General features: G+C 45.6%; 1 protein-coding gene across 4 annotated transcripts in view; it reads right to left on the minus strand.

The window, feature by feature from the left end:
• The window catches only part of MYOCD (myocardin), a 95,476-nt gene that overhangs the window by 44,354 nt on the left and 33,195 nt on the right, over positions 1-17,927 (minus strand). For 3 of the 4 annotated variants that reach the window (XM_060132987.1, XM_060132985.1, XM_060132989.1), the window contains exons 2-5: positions 16,046-16,111; positions 6,134-6,189; positions 4,406-4,481; positions 1,823-1,984 (exon numbers count right to left, since the gene is read on the minus strand). In XM_060132987.1, the coding sequence (XP_059988970.1) occupies positions 1,823-1,984; positions 4,406-4,481; positions 6,134-6,189; positions 16,046-16,111 (360 nt within the window). Of the gene's footprint in view, positions 1-1,822; positions 1,985-4,405; positions 4,482-6,133; positions 6,190-10,799; positions 10,844-16,045; positions 16,112-17,927 lie in introns of all 4 variants that reach the window. The other variant, XM_060132986.1, reaches the window with a different exon arrangement.

Below are 17,927 nucleotides of genomic sequence, written 5' to 3' on the forward strand. Positions count from 1 at the left end.
ATGTAAAGAAACTTGTGAAGACAGATATTAAGACGAATTATAAAATACACCACTAAAATTGTGCAAAAAGGAAACTTAGACCTGTCTCTTAAACCGTGCACTGAAATAATGTAATATGCAGTAAAGACTGAAATATAAAAATGAAGTATATACATGTTAGAAGACAGTATAGGTGAATAACTCTATTCTTGAGGTAGGAAGTGTTTTTGATAAGCAATAACAAATTCAGAAACTACAAAGTAAAAGTTTAAGAGATTGCACGATACAGAAATTAAAAACTGCTATAGGTGAAATACACTACACACAAAATCAAAAGGCAAAGGACAGAAACCAACAAACAAACAACAAACAAAGCCAACAATAAAAGGCAAAGGACATGCTGGTAAAAGGATGTGTAATACCTGTGACAGATGGAGGATCAGCTTTTTTTTTTTTTTCAATATATATAAATAGCTTTTATAGTGAGGGAAGAAAATGCCCAGTAGAAAAAAGGAATAGCCACGAATTGCCAATGACACAAGAGCCCATGGAAAAACATCATCTCTCTATAAACCAAAGAAGGCGATTTAAAATGAGATATTTTGCCTATCGTATAAAAATCAAAGATAAATTTGCATGCATGGAATAAATATAATGTTTCAATAAATGATAAGAGATACGCGATAGAGATCTTTTCTGTCCTAGATCTCATCAAGGTAAAGACGGGGATGGTGCACTGTTGACTGGGCTAGTCCAAGTTCAAAGGCACAAGATATTTAGTGTGGACAGAGAGAGTAAAGAAGAGAGAAAACCACGGTGGGATATTTAATGGGCAGTGATGAGGATACTGTCTCCCCTAGAGTTGATTCTTCCATATTTACGGGTTCCAAATACAAAATTCATGTGGCTGGCCTCTGACTGGTTGGGTGCAAGACTTTAGAATGTCGATAAGTTTAACAATGAACTTAGCATTTAATAAAACATCTTTATGCATAATATTGGACAATGTGTCAAAACATGTAAATGTGCATTGCTTGTTATATATCAGTAATTCTTAGAGCTTTTGTAGGCTTCATTGGAAGAGTGTAATTTGCCCGTGGGAATGCCAGGATTCCCTTTCTTCCTTCTACCATGGTTTTCCCAGATTCCACCTCAACACCTCTGTGAATGAATTCAGGACCCTCCGGCCGTTTGGATCCACGTGGCTTCAACTGTTCCAAAGGTCTACAAAATGATTTTACGCAGCTGATGAGAGAATTAACGTTTGTGTCTCCTCTTTCAGTATCTGTACTTCAACCGTGTGGCACACATGTGTGTTGTCAAAGAGTTTTCACGTGCTTAAAGAACTGAAGCTCACTCCCAAGAGCCGATGAGTTGGGCTGGTTGGGTTTTCATCTTGGAGGAGTGAAGGGACCTGGGGAAGCCCCAAGCCACAGCACTCGAACTGGGCTTGGCGTCCAGGTCTTCCCATTCAGGTCCAGCGCTCTTCCCACTCTGCCAGTCTACACCCCTTTAAAAGAGGAAGGGCGGAGAGTGCCAGGACCCCAAAGTGATGGAACCTTGCAGGGAAGATGTTTTGAGGTTTAAAATCAAGTCAGCTCCCCAACCTGCTTGAGCAGAACCAGACTGGTCTATGTTAACCTGACTTTGGAGGCTGAGCGGGTTTCAGTTTCTTCCTTACTCCCCGGACCTCTGGTTACGGGGAACACTCTGGAACAGCGACCCATGGATTGACTCTTGTCTAGTGAGAGGTCTTCACCCCCAGGGCCCCAGCGTTTCAGAGCCACGGCTGCCCTCAGACCTCAGCACGGAGGGAAGCGTGCCACTCATTTGTGCTACCTACCCTTTATGGCCTCTTTCACAGCAGAATCCACAGGGAGTATGTTCTTCTCTACCAGCTCCAGGGGCCCCGGCCGGAGAGCGATTTTTTCATTGAGGTCATCTGCAAGTCGGGCTCTTTTCAGCTTCATCTGAGCAGTTGGAACGGATCTCTCTGCAGTGGAGCCTAAGGGGTTAAAATCAAAAGGGTCAGCTCTAGAATTCGATGTTATTTTTGTGGGGTTTTTTTTTTTTTGCTTTTGTAACCCAAACACCCTGACACATTGTACTCCACCATCCTAATAATTTTTCAATGCAATCATCCTCATTTCACATGGATTAGCAGCGAAGACTAGACACTTCCAAATAAAGGCAAATAGAGAAGCACAGAAGAGTTAGAGAAACTTGCTTTGTGAGGATTTGGGGGAAAAAAATGTGCAATTTGGCGATTCTGTAAGTAAGTAGTCCACGGGGCCTGTATTGCTTGCTGACACTAAACTATAGCATTTGCATGCAAAGCCTGTCTACATATTGCCCGGCCCAGGCTGAGCTGGCAGTAAATATTATCTATTATTATAATTAATTGTAGTAGCGTGACTTCTCAAGAGTTTTAGACTTGTTGAGGTTGTGTTACTAACTGATTCAAATGTCCAGGTCCAGCTGTAAAAGAAAAACAATTTTTGGGGGGGAATATTTAATTTAACAGGGATTTTAAAAAATTGAATGTATCCAACAGGCAGTTTCTCATCTTTGGGAGAGTGGGAAAGGTCACTGACAAGCCCTGAATCACCGCTCTATTCCTCTTTGGGTGAGGCCCAGACTTATTTCTGCGCAAGAACGTGGAAGAGAATCTTGTGAGCCGGTGGTTGCTATAACGCAGGACTGGAAGTTAGGGTTCCACGGGAGTTTGTAGCTTTCCGCTCAACTCTGCACATTTAGAAGTTGAGAACTTTACGGATGTCCTGGTCCTATTGTTCTATTAATATCCATCTACTAACCCAGGCTTAGTGTCTGGCCGCTGCTCTAGAAATCTCCACACAGGGGAGGGCTAGGGATGTCTCATGGTTGCAACAGGTCAGCCTTGCTTAGAAGCTACATCTGCAAAGCACTCGATGTGGGATGGAGAAAACATCAATATTCCAAACCCCAAAATGGAAGTTTCTAAGCCCAAATCCTCTCCCAACTACCCGTCAGGCCAGTGCAAGGGCTTCTGCTACACCCCCTGCCTCAGGGATCTTTCTGACCCATCCTGCACAGCCATACAGGATTCATCCTCAGAAAACACTCCTTTCTTGCATCCCCTCCAAGATGGTCCTCTCCATCCATCTCTCAGTCCAGTTTCGCAGGCTCGCCAGAAACTGAATCCACCCCCTACGTGACCTGAGATGGTTGATGCCCAAACTACCACTCCAGCGAGCCTGGTCCTTCGCCTTCTGCCCCCCGCCCCCCATCTTCCTGAGGTCACCTTTGTACCTTTGCTTACTTTGTTTCCCTGCCCTAACAAAGTCTTCCTGACTCCTGTTCTTACAGCTTCCTTCTGCTTCGACTTGCAGTTACAAGCACTGGTCCCTAATCTTATATTTCTATTTCTAAAATCAGACCATGAACCCTTGGAGGGCAAGGGTCATTTATAATCTAGCAGAGCCTTGGTGCACCAGGGGGCCAATTTCCAATTTCTGTGTGGGGGGGGGATGGGTGGGTTTCATGGGAACCAACAGAGACTAAACTTGGGGTTTCTGTGGTTCATAGCCTGATATTTTAATTCAAGACTGGCCTGATACGACAGATAATGCTTTCTTGATTATAATATTATACATACGTATTGTTGTAAGTACGGAAAACGCTAAAACATTATGCAAAAGAAGTGAAAGCATTAGGAAACTCCCCACTTAGGGTCAACTGTTTTTAATAACTGGGCATCTTTCTTAATTACTTATACAGTATTTATTGGTAAGTCTGTATTTCTTCATCATAGAATCTGACTGTAAATACAATTTATGTATATATTTTTGCCTCCCCGATTTTGACTGTAAATATAGTTTTGTTTTCTGGTCTCCTCACTAAGGAGCCTTTTCTCATTAAAACATGATTCTTCTAAAGCCTCATCTGTGGTAGCCGCAAGTTATTTAATCACACGGATGGTGCATAATTTATTCAGTCTCTCTACTACTTTTTGACGTTCCACTGATTTCACTGTGTCGCTATTTAAAGTAATGACATGATAAACGTCACTGTACATAAATCTTTGTATGTCTGATTATTATTTTTTTGATACAATACTAGACATTTATTACTGGCATGAAGGATGGACGTTTTAAAGGAAGCTGATATATGTTGGACACTCCCTATGTGCTCAGAGAAAACTGGGAGGGGGCACAGCCCAGAATGAATGCCAGGTCTGGTACTTCTTGGCCACTATATGGCTTCCCAATTTGACCGTCTACATGGCCTCAGATGACTAGATGAGAGCTCAAAACCACCACTTTGGAATGGCAGGGGACCCTTTCTAAGGGGAGTTAGCAATTGTGCAGAGACAAAGGACCCTGGAAAACGGCCCACGCTCCATTCCCGCTGATGGGCCCCAGTTTATGACTCTGGGCAACCTTACCTTGGAGTATGTGCATTTTCACCACGTCTGCACGGTCGGACCTGTTTCTGACCTTGTGCTTCAGGGTGTCTTCAGCCTGTGAGACACAGACACAGAATGAATTCTGCTATCAACCTCATACACTTGAGTCATCTAGTTTTAACTTTAAAAGAAACCCCTTTTCTCTCAAAGGGAAAATGTCTCTTTTTGTTTGTTGTTTGTTTTTTGTTTGACAAATGCAACATGCAAATATCTCTGTTCTCCTATGTCTTGATGAAGGAGGGCTCACAAAGACCTCTAATAATTTTAGGATAGAAAAATAAGACACAGAGGTCAAAAGCTTGGGTCCACCTCAGCGCTCCACACTTAAAGGCCAGGCAGGTACCTAATTATAAAATATTAATAAAACTGTGATGATACTACACTGCTTTTGCATGAGAGCCAATCCTATTCCATTGCCTCTTTTTTTTTTTTTCCGGTACGCGGGCATCTCGCTGTTGTGGCCTCTCCCGTTGCGGAGCACGGGCTCCGGACGCGCAGGCTCAGCGGCCATGGCTCACGGGCCCAGCCGCTCCGCGGCATGTGGGATCTTCCCGGACCGGGGCACGAACCCGTGTCCCCTGCATCGGCAGGCGGACTCCCAACCACTGTGCCACCAGGGAAGCCCTCCACTACCTCTTAAAAGAGTCAGAAATTAACTAGAGTCAGAGATGAAATGTAACCTCAATCCATCCAGTATAACATGACAACATGTGCCCCCCTCCTGTTTTGCCCTTGATCTCTCTCTCAAGACGTGAAAACGTAAATCCTGCAGACCGAGACCCACTGTGAGCTGGGAGGCCACTTAGAGATGAGTTATTTACTGAGTCTCGTGGCTTTCTTGATGATGGGGTTGTCTGTAGGGATGGCGCTGGCTGTGACAGGGCCACCGCTGGACCTCAGGGCTCTGATTTCTAGTTCTGGGTTTTTATCCCACTATCCTGAATCTCTTAATGGGCCCCCGAGAGGAGTCTGGGGATCACTCCAGTTCTGATGAAAGACAATTATTCTCCAGGCAGTAAGGAACCCCAGCCTCTCACGAGTGACTCTGAAGAGCCCCAGGGCTCTGCTCCTTCTTCCAGCCCCTCCCCTCACTAGTTGCCAGGCTAAGACGTCCCAGGAGAAAGATACCTAATGGCCTTTCCTTCTACATACACCGCTGATGCTTGCTCAATAGCACTTACTGTGTTGATAAATTCAAGTGGCGGAGATTTGCTCTGGAGGTACAGTATATACACCGATTTCCCCCCTCAAATGCTAAGAGAAAGAGAAACAAATAGAATTCCCTTTGCCTTTAAATAGCCACGAATAAGCTCTGTATCTGCAGGCCCTACCCTACCACTGAATTGGATTTAAAATAATCTGATTGTTGCTGAGAAAAGCCTGTCACGAAGGAGAGGGCAGCTTGCCTCCCTGTTTCATGTCTCTCTGACCCCCGCCGCATCCTTGCGGGGATACCCCCCGACATCAGAAAGATGGGGGACATTTTCTTAAAGCTAATAAACGGTAGCTTCAAAGCCAATACTATTGATCCCATGTCCACAGTTTTCAGTTCCTAGGAGGAAGATTCCACATGGTGTGCGGGGAGGGGACCAGCAAATCGGTTGAGTTTGCAGGAGAAATTCTACCCGCTTTCCCCCAAGCTTAGCATTCAGAGATCCAGAGGCTGGGGCCTGAGTTCAGGAAGGTGGGAAGTTTGCAAACAGTTACCTTGCCACTATCCAAACGTTTTCTTTGCTCATGGAATTCAGGTGGGCTTTTCAGGGCTGAAACAGAAAGACACAGACGTGAGCAGAGAGGGCTTGGGGCCGGGAGCGGCGTCGCGGTGCTTGCCGGTGTGCTTGCCGAGCGGTGCACAGTGGAGATGTGATGGACATGTGATGGCCTTCATCAGGCCACAAGCAATGGAAGAGGAAAGGCCTGGAGGTCACCAGCTTCCCTGCAGCCGGAGAATCCAGAGGAAGGCGGACGTCAGCCTCAAACAAGAGGAGCAGCAGAGACAGAATACGCGACAGGAAGAGAAGTGGCAGAGACAGGGCATTCCAAGATGCTGAGGAGGGACAGGCCTGGGGGAGGAGACCAGGCAATGCTCTAGCTTTAGGGGAGACTGGGGGGACTACCACCCTCTTTGACTTCGCTCTGCCCTTGAGTGCGCAAGTCTGGGTGGAGACTGCAGTCTGTGGAGGAACCTCGTCCCACGTTGCAGGAGGGGACTTGTCCTTTGGGTCAGGGAGTTGGCTGGTGGGGTAGGAACATGCAACCAAAGGGCAGTGAGTGAGAAGCACAGAATCAGACTCTGAGGGCTGGAAGGGACCTTGGAGATGGTGAAATACAGCTCCAAGCCTGAGCGGAATGGGGAAACGGAGGCCCACGGAACGGGACTGCCTCGCCCAGGGTCACACAGGTAGGGCTAGGAGCCTAGGTCTTCTGACAACCTAACTTCTTTCAGGGTGTGATGCTCAAAACACTAACAACCAGTCGACAGGGCACTGGTCCGTCACAGCTCACAGCAGCCGGAAACAACCTGGACCGAACGCCAGCCTCCCTTCTTTCCAAGACCCACTGCTCCCCTTCCCAGCTCCCAGCAACTCCTCAGGACGATGCACTGAACTTTTGACTTTGCAAAGCAGTAGAACATCACTCAGCAAAATTCTACCTTTTTACTGGTTTTCCTGATCCCCTGGAACAATTGCAACCAGAAGCTGTAAAGGACCACCTTTCATCAGAAGTGATGAGGCGGTTCAGAGGTTAGAGAATTGCATCAGATAGTTTTCTGGGTAGTAGGTCTGGACAAGTGGGCGAATCACGTGATCCAGGTTTCAATATTCACTCCCACAGATGTCAACTCTCAAGCGGCGGGCAAGAAAATATTCTTCCAAACCTTGGCTGGCATAAAAAAATTGGATTTCTAGCCAGATGGGCACTTGGGGCTGTGTGTGTGTGCATGTGTGTGTGTGTGTGCATGTGCGCGAGTGTGTGTGCCTCATTCAGCCTTAAGACCATGCCGAATTTGAGCCCAGCTCTCAGACGGGCTTGCTGGACAGCAGGCAGACTCCACTGTGGTCCTGGCAACTGATCGACCACGTTATCCTCTAGTGAGGATGCTGCCTGGGAAGCTACTAAGGCATCTCTAAGTCTTCCTGTCTCACCCCGACATCTGCCACGTTGACCAAAGGAACGCACAGAGTAGTCCCAGCTGGCTGCCTCGTGCCGAGGAGAATGGACAAGCACACTATTCTCCTCGATCTGACCAGAGACTAAGAGGCTTCCTTCCTTATAGGAAAAAAAGAATCACCCATTGCCTGACTATCTTATTTCCCATGGATCTAACAGCCCCCGTTTCTCTTTGCTGCTTTTCATGCTTAAAATGAGCCTCTCTGCCAACCCTGTCCTTTTCAATGGCCGCTTTCCCCCTCCCTGTCTCCTCACTCAGTGGCTCTGAGGAATCATCTGGAAAACTGTGCAGGCCTGCTGCGTTGCTCACGCATTTTCTCTGATTTGGGTCTGACCCTCATCGTGAGTCAGGAGGCTTGCCGTTATTTGCACTTGATCACAGTTGCAATTTATATTGATGGAGTTTTGAAACCATCTCCCATTTCCCCAGGCAACCAGATGCTACGAATCTGCTTGAAGTCCAGTGGGCCCTGGTGAGTCTGTACAACCTGAACCCATAGGTCTGCACCTCTGTCCGACAGTCTGGTGGTCACCTAAGTGGGTATTATACATTGGTGCGGCTTAATCTCTTCCATAATCCAGAAAAGGAACTGATCTCAGTGTGGCCTTATTAAGTGGTTAAAAAGAGCAACACAGCCTTTGCCTTAAGAAGCAACCCTAAGGGAACAGCATGAATCTATCTTGAGATCACTCTTACATTCCAAACTCAATTGGTTTTAATTGGTCTTAGGACTTAGGGGCAGTTCATCTGGTTCTCTTATCCCTGAGGTTTTTCAATTCTTATTTGCGGAACTTATTAATTCTCCTATGAAACACTGCGTTTCCTGTATCTTAGCTTGCAGAGCTATAAATCATCACTTCTTGGTGTTAACTATTCCCCTGTGAAATGATTGTACAGTCCAGTTCTCCAGGGCCAGGAGCACAAAGGTCTTCTGGGATCTTCTGCCCCAGGGTGGGAGAGGCTACGCCCATTTAGCCAGAACATGGGAAGGAAGCTAAAACATCCACACACTGCTTTACCCCACGCTCTTCTTTTCGGGGCTTAAGGGGTGTTACGTGGGGTACCATTTGGCTTGCCATGGGCCCTGTGATTGACATTTGCCTTTTCTGTGATTCCAGAGAATGTGGGTTTTAGCCACCTCCCCTGAGGGCCAGCGAAAGCCATAATGCACCCCCTATCCCAGTTGACTTTTTGGAAGAAAGGACCTCCTTTGCTGCCAGCCCTGGGAGTATCCAATGACACAATTTTGTATTTAAGGGACGTTGACATTTAGGATTGAAAAGGAATTTGGATTTCTAAATTAAAAAAAATAATAAGTCAATGTGATCTCAAATTAAAATACGGTTGTAAATTCAGTCAACCCGACGTCTAACTCATTCCGCCTGGAGGAAGATGAATCGCTTCTCACAGGGGAATTCATGTTCTCGCCGCCGAGTTTAGTTAGGGGCTGTTCCTATTTCTGTCCCCGCGGCTCCAGCTAATTTGGGTCAGCTGTGTGTATAAACATTTGCTTACTTAGAGCTCAGGAAAAGATCCCAAGATAAGAACAGGCCTCCTGCGGTCCCCTGCTGCTAACCTCCTGCTTCCAGCACGAGCCCAGCAAAAGGAGAAAACAGGCTGCAAGGCCGTGGACAATCCGTCAGGGAGAGGGGCCTGGCTCTCACAGAGGAGGGGCCTGGGGCTGGTAGCAGCTCTGGTGGCAGAGGCAGGGCCTGCCTTCTCTCCCAGGGCCGCTCACTGCCAGGCTTGCAGGGGAGAACCCAGCTCCACTGGTATACGGATAAGGACCAAGAGGCAGCATCAAAGAGGCCGCATCTTGGGCAACAGATGGAGCAATGGTTCTCAGAGTGTGACCCCTGCACCAGCATCTTCAGCAGCAGCTGGAAACTTGTTAATAATACCAATTTCCAGGCCTACAGAATCCAAAGCTCAGGTGGGACGTAGAGGAACGGAGGGGTCTGTGTTGGAACACGCCCTCTGGGAGATCCTGGCGCCCCCGGCGTTTACAAGGCCAGTGGGTGCTGATCTAGAGTCCTTGGGAAACTGAGAGTTCAAAAAGTGGGGAATGATGTCTAGGACTGATTTCTCAGTATTTCAAAAAGCTGAAGAAAAAGGGTGTGTTTGCCCAGAGAAAGGCTGCTTAGTTCAATGAAACTGCCGCTTCTCATACTTGCTGTCTCGAATCAGAATAACTTGGGTTAGAACTGGTTGTTCTCATCAAGAAGCACTGGCTGGTAAGCTTATATGCCACTAATTAAAGACAGATATATGGATTAATAATTCACATATGTAGGGTTCTTTGGAAGGAAGACAAAACTAATTCAAACGCAAGACCTATGGCAGTAATGGGTATAGTTTAAAAAGTGACTAAAATTTTGGGAGCCTTCCCTGCGGGCTCTGTCCTTGCTTTGCCGTCTATTTTTGGAACAGCCTTGAACACGTCTGATAGGTTTCCTGTGTTCTCAGTTTCCCACTTACAAAATGCATCTAGTAGTACCTGTCCTCTCTTGGCTCTGTTTTTAAGGACAAGTTGGACCACGAGTATTTTTTTTTCCCCAACAAATGGGCTCCATGCTATGGGTGTGATAATGCTTTGGAAATTGTCTTAACTCTTTAGGTAGCAACAGATTGCCTATTCGGTACCCAAAGGATGGCCTTAGGGGTCTGAAAAGAGTGCATTTTCCCAACGGAGCTCTGTAATATTTAAGGCCTGGCTTGCACACTTGGAGAATTGAATGCATCACACATGAATACTTTGGAATTTCGCAGAAGGGTTCAAAGACAAATTCAAAGGGTGCCTGTCATCACCGGTTTACTAGTTTCTAAGGAGCAAGGAACTAGAAAATCGAAGGAAAGAGGGAGGGAAATAAAGAAGTGAGGATTTTAGACCCAAAGGGGCTTGGCATGAAAATCCAGGGCGCCTTTTTTTTTTTTCCCTCTCTCTGAGTTTGAGATGTTAGAAGGAAGGGGAGAGGGACAGATGAAACCCTCGTGCCGTGTTCTGCTCAAACAGCCAACAGTGTGTGGTACGGAGGGTGCTGTGGGGAGAAGCCAAGTCAGATGGAGGCACTGAGAAAGGGAAGGAAGACTTTGCCCCGTCAACGTCTCAAAACTATCAGGAAGCTGCATGTGCTGTGGGTAGAGGAAGTGCCCCGTCACTCTTCTTGCTATGCAGGAGGATCACAGAATTCAGGGATTTACCAAGGCTTTGCAGTAAGTATGTGGCTGCTGAGGCTTGGATTAGTCTGCAAAACAAATAAAGGCAGCACCATTCACAGACAGCTCATCGTATCTTTCCATTCATTGACATCGATCAGACCATGGAACCAGGCTGCCCAGAAACTTCTTTCCGGCCAGCGGTGCTTTCTCTGAGTCTCTGGGAAGAAGTCGCAGCCTCTCTGGGCCCCTGGGCCTCTGTAATCCACTTCAGTTCTCTAATCTCGTTTTCTATATTCCCGGAGAATAAACTCAATGTTCCCTCCTCTCTCCCCTGGGTTCCTATAGAGCAGCCCCACTGTAGTAGCAGAAGGAAAGGGAGAGGAAGTCACCTATTTCCTTCAATTCTCCCAGAAACTCACCCTGTGTAGCGGTGGGACATTATCCAATATTATTAATGGGGATAACTAAGCAGGAGCGATTTGAGGAACCTTCTGGACTGTAGGCTCTTTGAAACAGAATTCATGTCTGACTCCTTTGTGTTCCATAAGGCCTTCCTCCCAGCAGATGGTCGAAATATTTACTGAATTGCTCTGTGACCATTGTTTTCTTTTTTTTTTTTTGCATTGAAAACTCAGAGCTGATCGTCTTTCTGCACTAAGGCTTCTGAAATGGTTGGAATAAAACGGTATTAAGATTCAACCCAGGAGATGATGCCCAGAGAAAAGAAGATAGTGGGGAAAATCTGCCTGAGAAATAATGAACAGATCTGAGCCCCATCCATAGGTCTCCAGAGGACGAGCCTGGGCTCTATCTCAAAGGCAAGAGAAAACAAGAGAACCCTGATGTCCTCTTGCAGCCTTGAGCCTGGCAGGGAGGGGTGGCAAAGCCATCCCTTTGAACTCTAGTTGATGGTGACAAGCAGGCAATTTGAAATCTCCATTTTGAGATTCAGAGGTAGGATTTTGGAGAGGAGTTCAAACAATATATTCTTAAAGTAATATTTCTAAGGTAATGTTGAGAGGCTATTTCACTCAGATTTCACGACTCTTTGGAAAATGTGAATTCCGCCACTGATGCTATAAACGTGAAAGCAATCTTAGAAGCCAACCTGGGCCCATGCTTCTGGCCCGAGAACGCTTTCCCACTGTTTAAAGTTGTTCAAGGGGCCGTGTGCCTTCCTTGACTAAATTCAAGGAAAAATGCCTTTAAGGGCATTCAAAGCACCGGAAGGGGAAAATCCTAAACCTATAATATATACAAGTAAGATAGGAGTACGTGCTTAAGAGAGGTGATGAAGGGCGATTATAAAAGAGACTTTGATTCTGTGACTGCTGTGGCCTGTTGGTTACTCATCAGCAACTTTGAAACCTGCAGGGTGCAAGCCCATGAAGGAGGAAGAAATTAAATTCAATCCATGTGGACCAGTTTCACTAGTCTACTGAAAATCACCCATGGTCCCACTGGAGTCAGTGGGGGAGAAACCTTCTACTTAATCATCAATTTGGTGCGCATTTGAAATGAGACCAGCCACAGAGCAAACTCAGTGGAATTTTCCATTCACTCTTGGTCATGGTGAGACATAGATTACAACGTAGAACCCAAAGTCATTTCATTAAAACCATGGGCTTTTCCTTGGCATTTTCACATATACATGTTTTTATTTTCCCAAATTCCAACTGAATTTTTCTGGCCACAAAATGCTTGATGATAGAAACTTAAGGAAGTGCTTTTACAGTTCCAGTGATTCCTTTTGAATATTTGAGTCAAGAGCCCTACACCAGGATCAGGAGACACGGGTTCTGGCCTCAGCTCTGCCGCACTAGGAGTGGACTGCACTTTTTTTTGCAATGGACAATGCCCTTGGGATTTAATCTAATGTACCACTCATGACTAATTCTGTCCAAGGAGACCAGGCGTTTCCATTGACCAGCTAAAAACTGCAGAGCCATCCGATAACACCATAAGGACAATGGACAATTCACTTGGCCATAAGCTTTCCATTTAGGCAATTATGACAAGTTTGAAAATTCAGGGGGAGCACTGCAATTATTTCCAACGTATGGATAACGTGAGATCGTGTTACTAATTTTATCGTGCGTGCATTTAAGGTCTCACAGTTCAGGTTTGTAAGTAGGACCACACTGGGCCCTGATTTTGGGATATTTGAAAAGCCTCCTAGGCCTCTCCAATCTCGGTTTCATGGAGGTTAAAGACAATGAGACGTGGACTAGGGAAGGGATTTTCAAACTCTGTTTGAAGACGACCAGTGCTCTGGGGAGGATAATCAGGGTCATCTAGGAGGGATGAGGGGAGCCGGGTGAATGGGACAGAGGACCCCGACCCTGTTCCAGTCAGTGTACATATATATATATTTTTTCCATAAATTAAAAATTTTTATTTATTTATTTATTTATGGCTGCATTGGGGTCTTCGTTGCTGTGCACGGGGTTTCTCTAGCTGCGGCGAGCGGGGGCTACTCTTCGTTGCGGTGTGTGGGCTTCTCATTGCGGTGGCTTCTCCTGCTGCAGAGCACGGGCTCTAGGCGTGCGGGCTTCAGGAGTTGTGGCTCACGGACTCAGTAGTTGTGGCTCGTGGGCTCAGTAGTTGTGGCACATGGGCTTAGTTGCTCTGTGGCATGTGGGATCTTCCCGGACCAGGGCTTGAACCCGTGTCCCCTGCCTTGGCAGGCGGATTCTCAACCACTGCGCCACCAGGGGAGTATATATATATATATATATATATATATATATATATATATATATATACACACACACAGACACACTATCTTTAACTATTAAAAAACATTGAAAATCAGTAAATTAGATGATCTCCAATGACTATCGGCTTTGCTTCCCTCCATTCTACCCCCTTTCTTCCTCCTTTCCTCTTTCCTTCCACTTCAAAACATTCAAATGATAGAACGAAGACATAAAGAGCCCTCTTGTAGAACATAACTAGTTTCACCCTGACTCATACTATCTGTGTCTCTTGTCACCTTTTCCCCTGAAATCTCGAGTCTCTGCGAAGGACGGTCCTGCTCACTGTGGCCCCCCCACAGCACCTGGCACACCACCCTGCAGAGAGTCAAGTTCATCATGAAATGTGTTGAGTTTGATTGAGCTGAAAGGACCCTGAGACGGTGGGCTCCTGTTCCTTCCTCTGGAGCGGCTGCTTTTATACACACGCCCCCAGGGGCGCTGAGTAAACAGACTGCATGTTTCATGTCTGGGTTGATGAGGCTACCATCTCAGCCCCCAGCCTCTCAGCAGGTGCAGGGGCTCGACTGGGTCTGGCTTCCCCAGAAGCACTAAGTCATCGAGGTCTAGGGGCTGGGCCTGCAGGGTGCACCTGCTGCGGCTCTGACATTTTTCCACAGCAGAATTGACACCCTTGGGAAGCCTGGAGAGGAGACGGCTAAAGAGTAAGGAAAACTGACGATGCTTAATCAACCCTTCTCATTTTTCTGAATTAAAAAGAAATATCATTGCATTACTCTTAGGACTTTCCCCCAGCAATTATCTTAATCATACGATGGGCTATGGATGCAAAATTTCTGTCAAGCAGTATTTCGTTAATATGTACACTACTTGATTCTGAAAATCCTGGACAACAAAATATTCTATCTTCATTGGATTCGACTCTACAAATGGACGTTCAATTTGCATGACTTACATAAGGGTGTTACGTACAAATGTACCATCGGGTTCATTCCTATTTTTATTAGGTGTTTCACTGACTCCCTGAAATTTAACCCCAGCAACCTAAAAACAAAAGTTTATTCTCATCCAAAAGCCAGCTGCAAGACCCGGGCTTGGATTATTTAAGCACGTAGGTTAAACTTTAAATCAGCTGTGAACAGCTTGAGGGGATGCAAAGGTACCAGGCCTCTCTACTCCAATTGCCTTTCCAGAATTAAGGGAAAGAAACACCCGTGAAGGAACAGGTTACTTGAATCCCACTGAAACCGATGTGCTCATCTTATATTTGAGGGCACGTGGCAGAGACTGTGGTCTACTGAGAGGATCCTGGTGGATCTAGACTTGCCTACACTCCATTCTTAGTGAATTGTTCTTCTAGACGTGGTTAAACAAGTTCGATTCTACGTGTCTGCAACAGGATTCTGAAAAAGACTGGCCTGCTCACATTGGAGTGCGAACGGATTTATCTGTCTCGAAGTCTGCAGACTCTTGGTCTTTCCTGGGTTTTAGCACCTGCCCTGCTGGGCTGACTGAGATGAAACAGGCCACACAGACTTGTACCTTTGGTTTCTCTTCCTCACTGTACATTTTATGGAAGCAGCCTTTCAACTGCAAGGTGAGATCTTTCTTCTGTGCTTTAGCAAACCTCTAAAAAAGTTGTTCTGCCATAAGGCCACCGGCTGTTTATTCTTTGTAGCGCTTAGCCATGAACAAAGAACTTCACCTGAATTACCAAAGGAAAGGGACTTGAATATTCTTAGTTCTGTTCTGGTTCTGAAGCACCGACAACACTTAAATTGTTTGGACCTTGGATCACAGGGCACCAAGGTTACTACCTGCAGGACATTCAATTAAGGGCACATGCTTAACCCTGAAGCCACAGTCATGACGAGCACCTGGATTTCTGCAGGAGTCATTATGGATACTGACTTTTAAATTTTGCTGGGGTGAGAAGTTCGAAAGTGTCACCTAAAGGAGCTTACATGGTGATTCCATTTATCCAGTACTTTTCCTGTTTCTATAGCTAACCAAAAGTTAGCTTCCATTGCTAAACCGGCAGGAAATTTCAAACGTATCTTCTAAAAGATATGATAATCCTTCTTCTTTGACCCAAATGATGGCCAGTAATTCAACGTTATACCATTTACACTAGAATGGTATTGCCGCTCATTATGCCAGAAAGGAAGCACTGGACAATATTCAGTTACTTGTGGACTCAGGTACCCACACAGAAGTGAAACCGAGAAAAAGATGATGTGATTGATGCTTCCGGAAAGAAGAGTGATTAGATCCAATTCTAAAAGTAGGAGAGAGGGATGGACGCCCATAGAATTGTGTTTGTCCTATAAGCAAACCACCACATTAGAATTTTCGGTACAACCTATATGATTAAAGGGAAGCGCTTACAGGTGAGTAGCATTTGGGGCTAAGCCTCCTTGCCAAGGTCTGGGGTTCCTGCTGACACAGAGTCTGTGAGGCTCTGGGGAGACTGATCCGTGGAATTAGACTATGACCTCTGAGGTGCTTTCCAGCTCTCAAGCTGCATGGTCCCATGGTACAGATCAGTCAGTAAGAGATGCAGCTACTCACGTGGTATGATGCCTTGGTTAGCCAGCTGTTCTTGGGTCCTTCTCTGTTGAAGCCGTAACTGTAAAACTTAGAAAAGCAAGTGTTAGTTTGTGAGTTGGGCTAAGACTGATCGCAATCACTTCTATTTGCCTCGTACTTTTTTTTTTTTTTTTTGCATCACTCTTCTTGCATTATTTCTAGAACAGTTCTGAAAGTCTGCGTGAAGGACACTTGCGTGTCTGTTGTAGACGTGGAGAAGGAAGGATGAGAGAAGCTGAGGGGCTTGCAGGGTTTTGCAGCAAGTGGGTAACAGCTAGAGACTAGCAGACTTGTCTCCTCTGTGAAGTGAATGTTACTTTCACAGCAGCATGCTCTGTCTTCCCCTGCTATACCACCTGGGAGGTGAATACCATCAAACACTGCTGGGAACTCGGCCATGATTTCCAAAGAGGAGACGGAGTAAAGGAAGCTTGGCCTCTCCACTCTCACCTGGGTTCAAATCCCATCTCTAGCCCCTTCCTATGTGGGTAACTCTGGGCAAGTTGTTCAACGTCTCTGACCCTCAGAGTGTTTTCATTTGTAACTGGGAACAATGCCTGCCTTACAGGATTGTTATATAGTTTGATTAAACTGTGTATGCAGACTGCTTAGCAGGGTGCCTGGCACCTAAGTCATCAATAAATGGTAGTATTCTGAGAGTTTAGAATCCACCTGGAAATTCAGAGAAGGGCTATTGGAGTCATGCTTTACTTAGAAAAATTAAAACATTGTAATCTGTCCAAACTATAAATTATAAAACTTTGTTACTATCCCTAGCATATTATTTATGATTTTCTCATTCTCTTCACCCCTTTCCTCCTAAAAAAATACCCATCATCTTTGGACATTTACAATTTCTCAGGGAGATTCTGAGTTCGCCATCTTGGTTCCCGGGTTTAAGTTGCTCAGGATAAGAACAGAAAGAGCAGAACTTTTCAAGGAGAGGGATTGGTTTAATCGCCTTATAATGAAAAGAGAGAATAACCATTGCTTTTATGAAGATAAAATTAGAATGGAGAGAAGAGAAGCAAAGATGAAAAGGATATATGGGCTGATGTTCAAGTTTACTTAGTATTTCAGAGTGAGGCTTCAGAGCAAATGCAGTCATAAGATACACTGAGAGAGTAATGGAGAAAGACAATTTTAAAAAGTGTTGCTGTGGGTTTTGAATTGGCTTCTCACCAAACTTCTTTGGGAGAGACCAATGTCACTGAAATACTTTTAATTACTTTTGGTGGCTGGACTGTGCTTCACTGAATAGCCTCATATGACTCCATCTTAGGACTGGACAACAAAGAGGACTAAATTATTTAACTTTGTGGATACATGAAAACGACACGAGCGTTTATTATTCAAGTCCTCCTTCAGACCAACCCTCTTACTGATAAAAACCATAAACTCTGAACATAATGTGAAAAATAACTACATGAGGATTCTGAATAGTGACAAAATCAGGCAGACTGTAGGGAGGAGTTGAAACTTGGAGAGGTGACTTACATGCAGGTGAGTTTCTCATTTTGGGGCGGGAGGCTTTGCCTTGAGGGTGGCCTGTAGTCATGAAGTGACAAGTCATAGGCAGTTAAAACTCCAGTAGAAAACCTGCTCATCTTTCTGGCCAGAGGTATCAGGAAAAGGTGCCCAGACAACCAAGGCTGCCCACCAGGGAGTGAGGGGGAAATCAGCAAGGGAGGGAGCTGGAGGAGGGGGTTCCCTAATTCCATGTGTGAATCTCTCCAAGTTTCAGGTTGATCCACTAACGATGTTTCCATGGGGCAGATTCAAAGCAGCACAGCAAAGGTTTAAAATTAAACTGGAATTTGAACATCTGTGCACACAGGCAAGAGAGAGCTTAAAGTGGGACTCT

Source organism: Lagenorhynchus albirostris, chromosome 20, assembly GCF_949774975.1.
Source record: "Lagenorhynchus albirostris chromosome 20, mLagAlb1.1, whole genome shotgun sequence".
Classification (NCBI taxonomy): Eukaryota; Metazoa; Chordata; class Mammalia; order Artiodactyla; family Delphinidae; genus Lagenorhynchus; species Lagenorhynchus albirostris.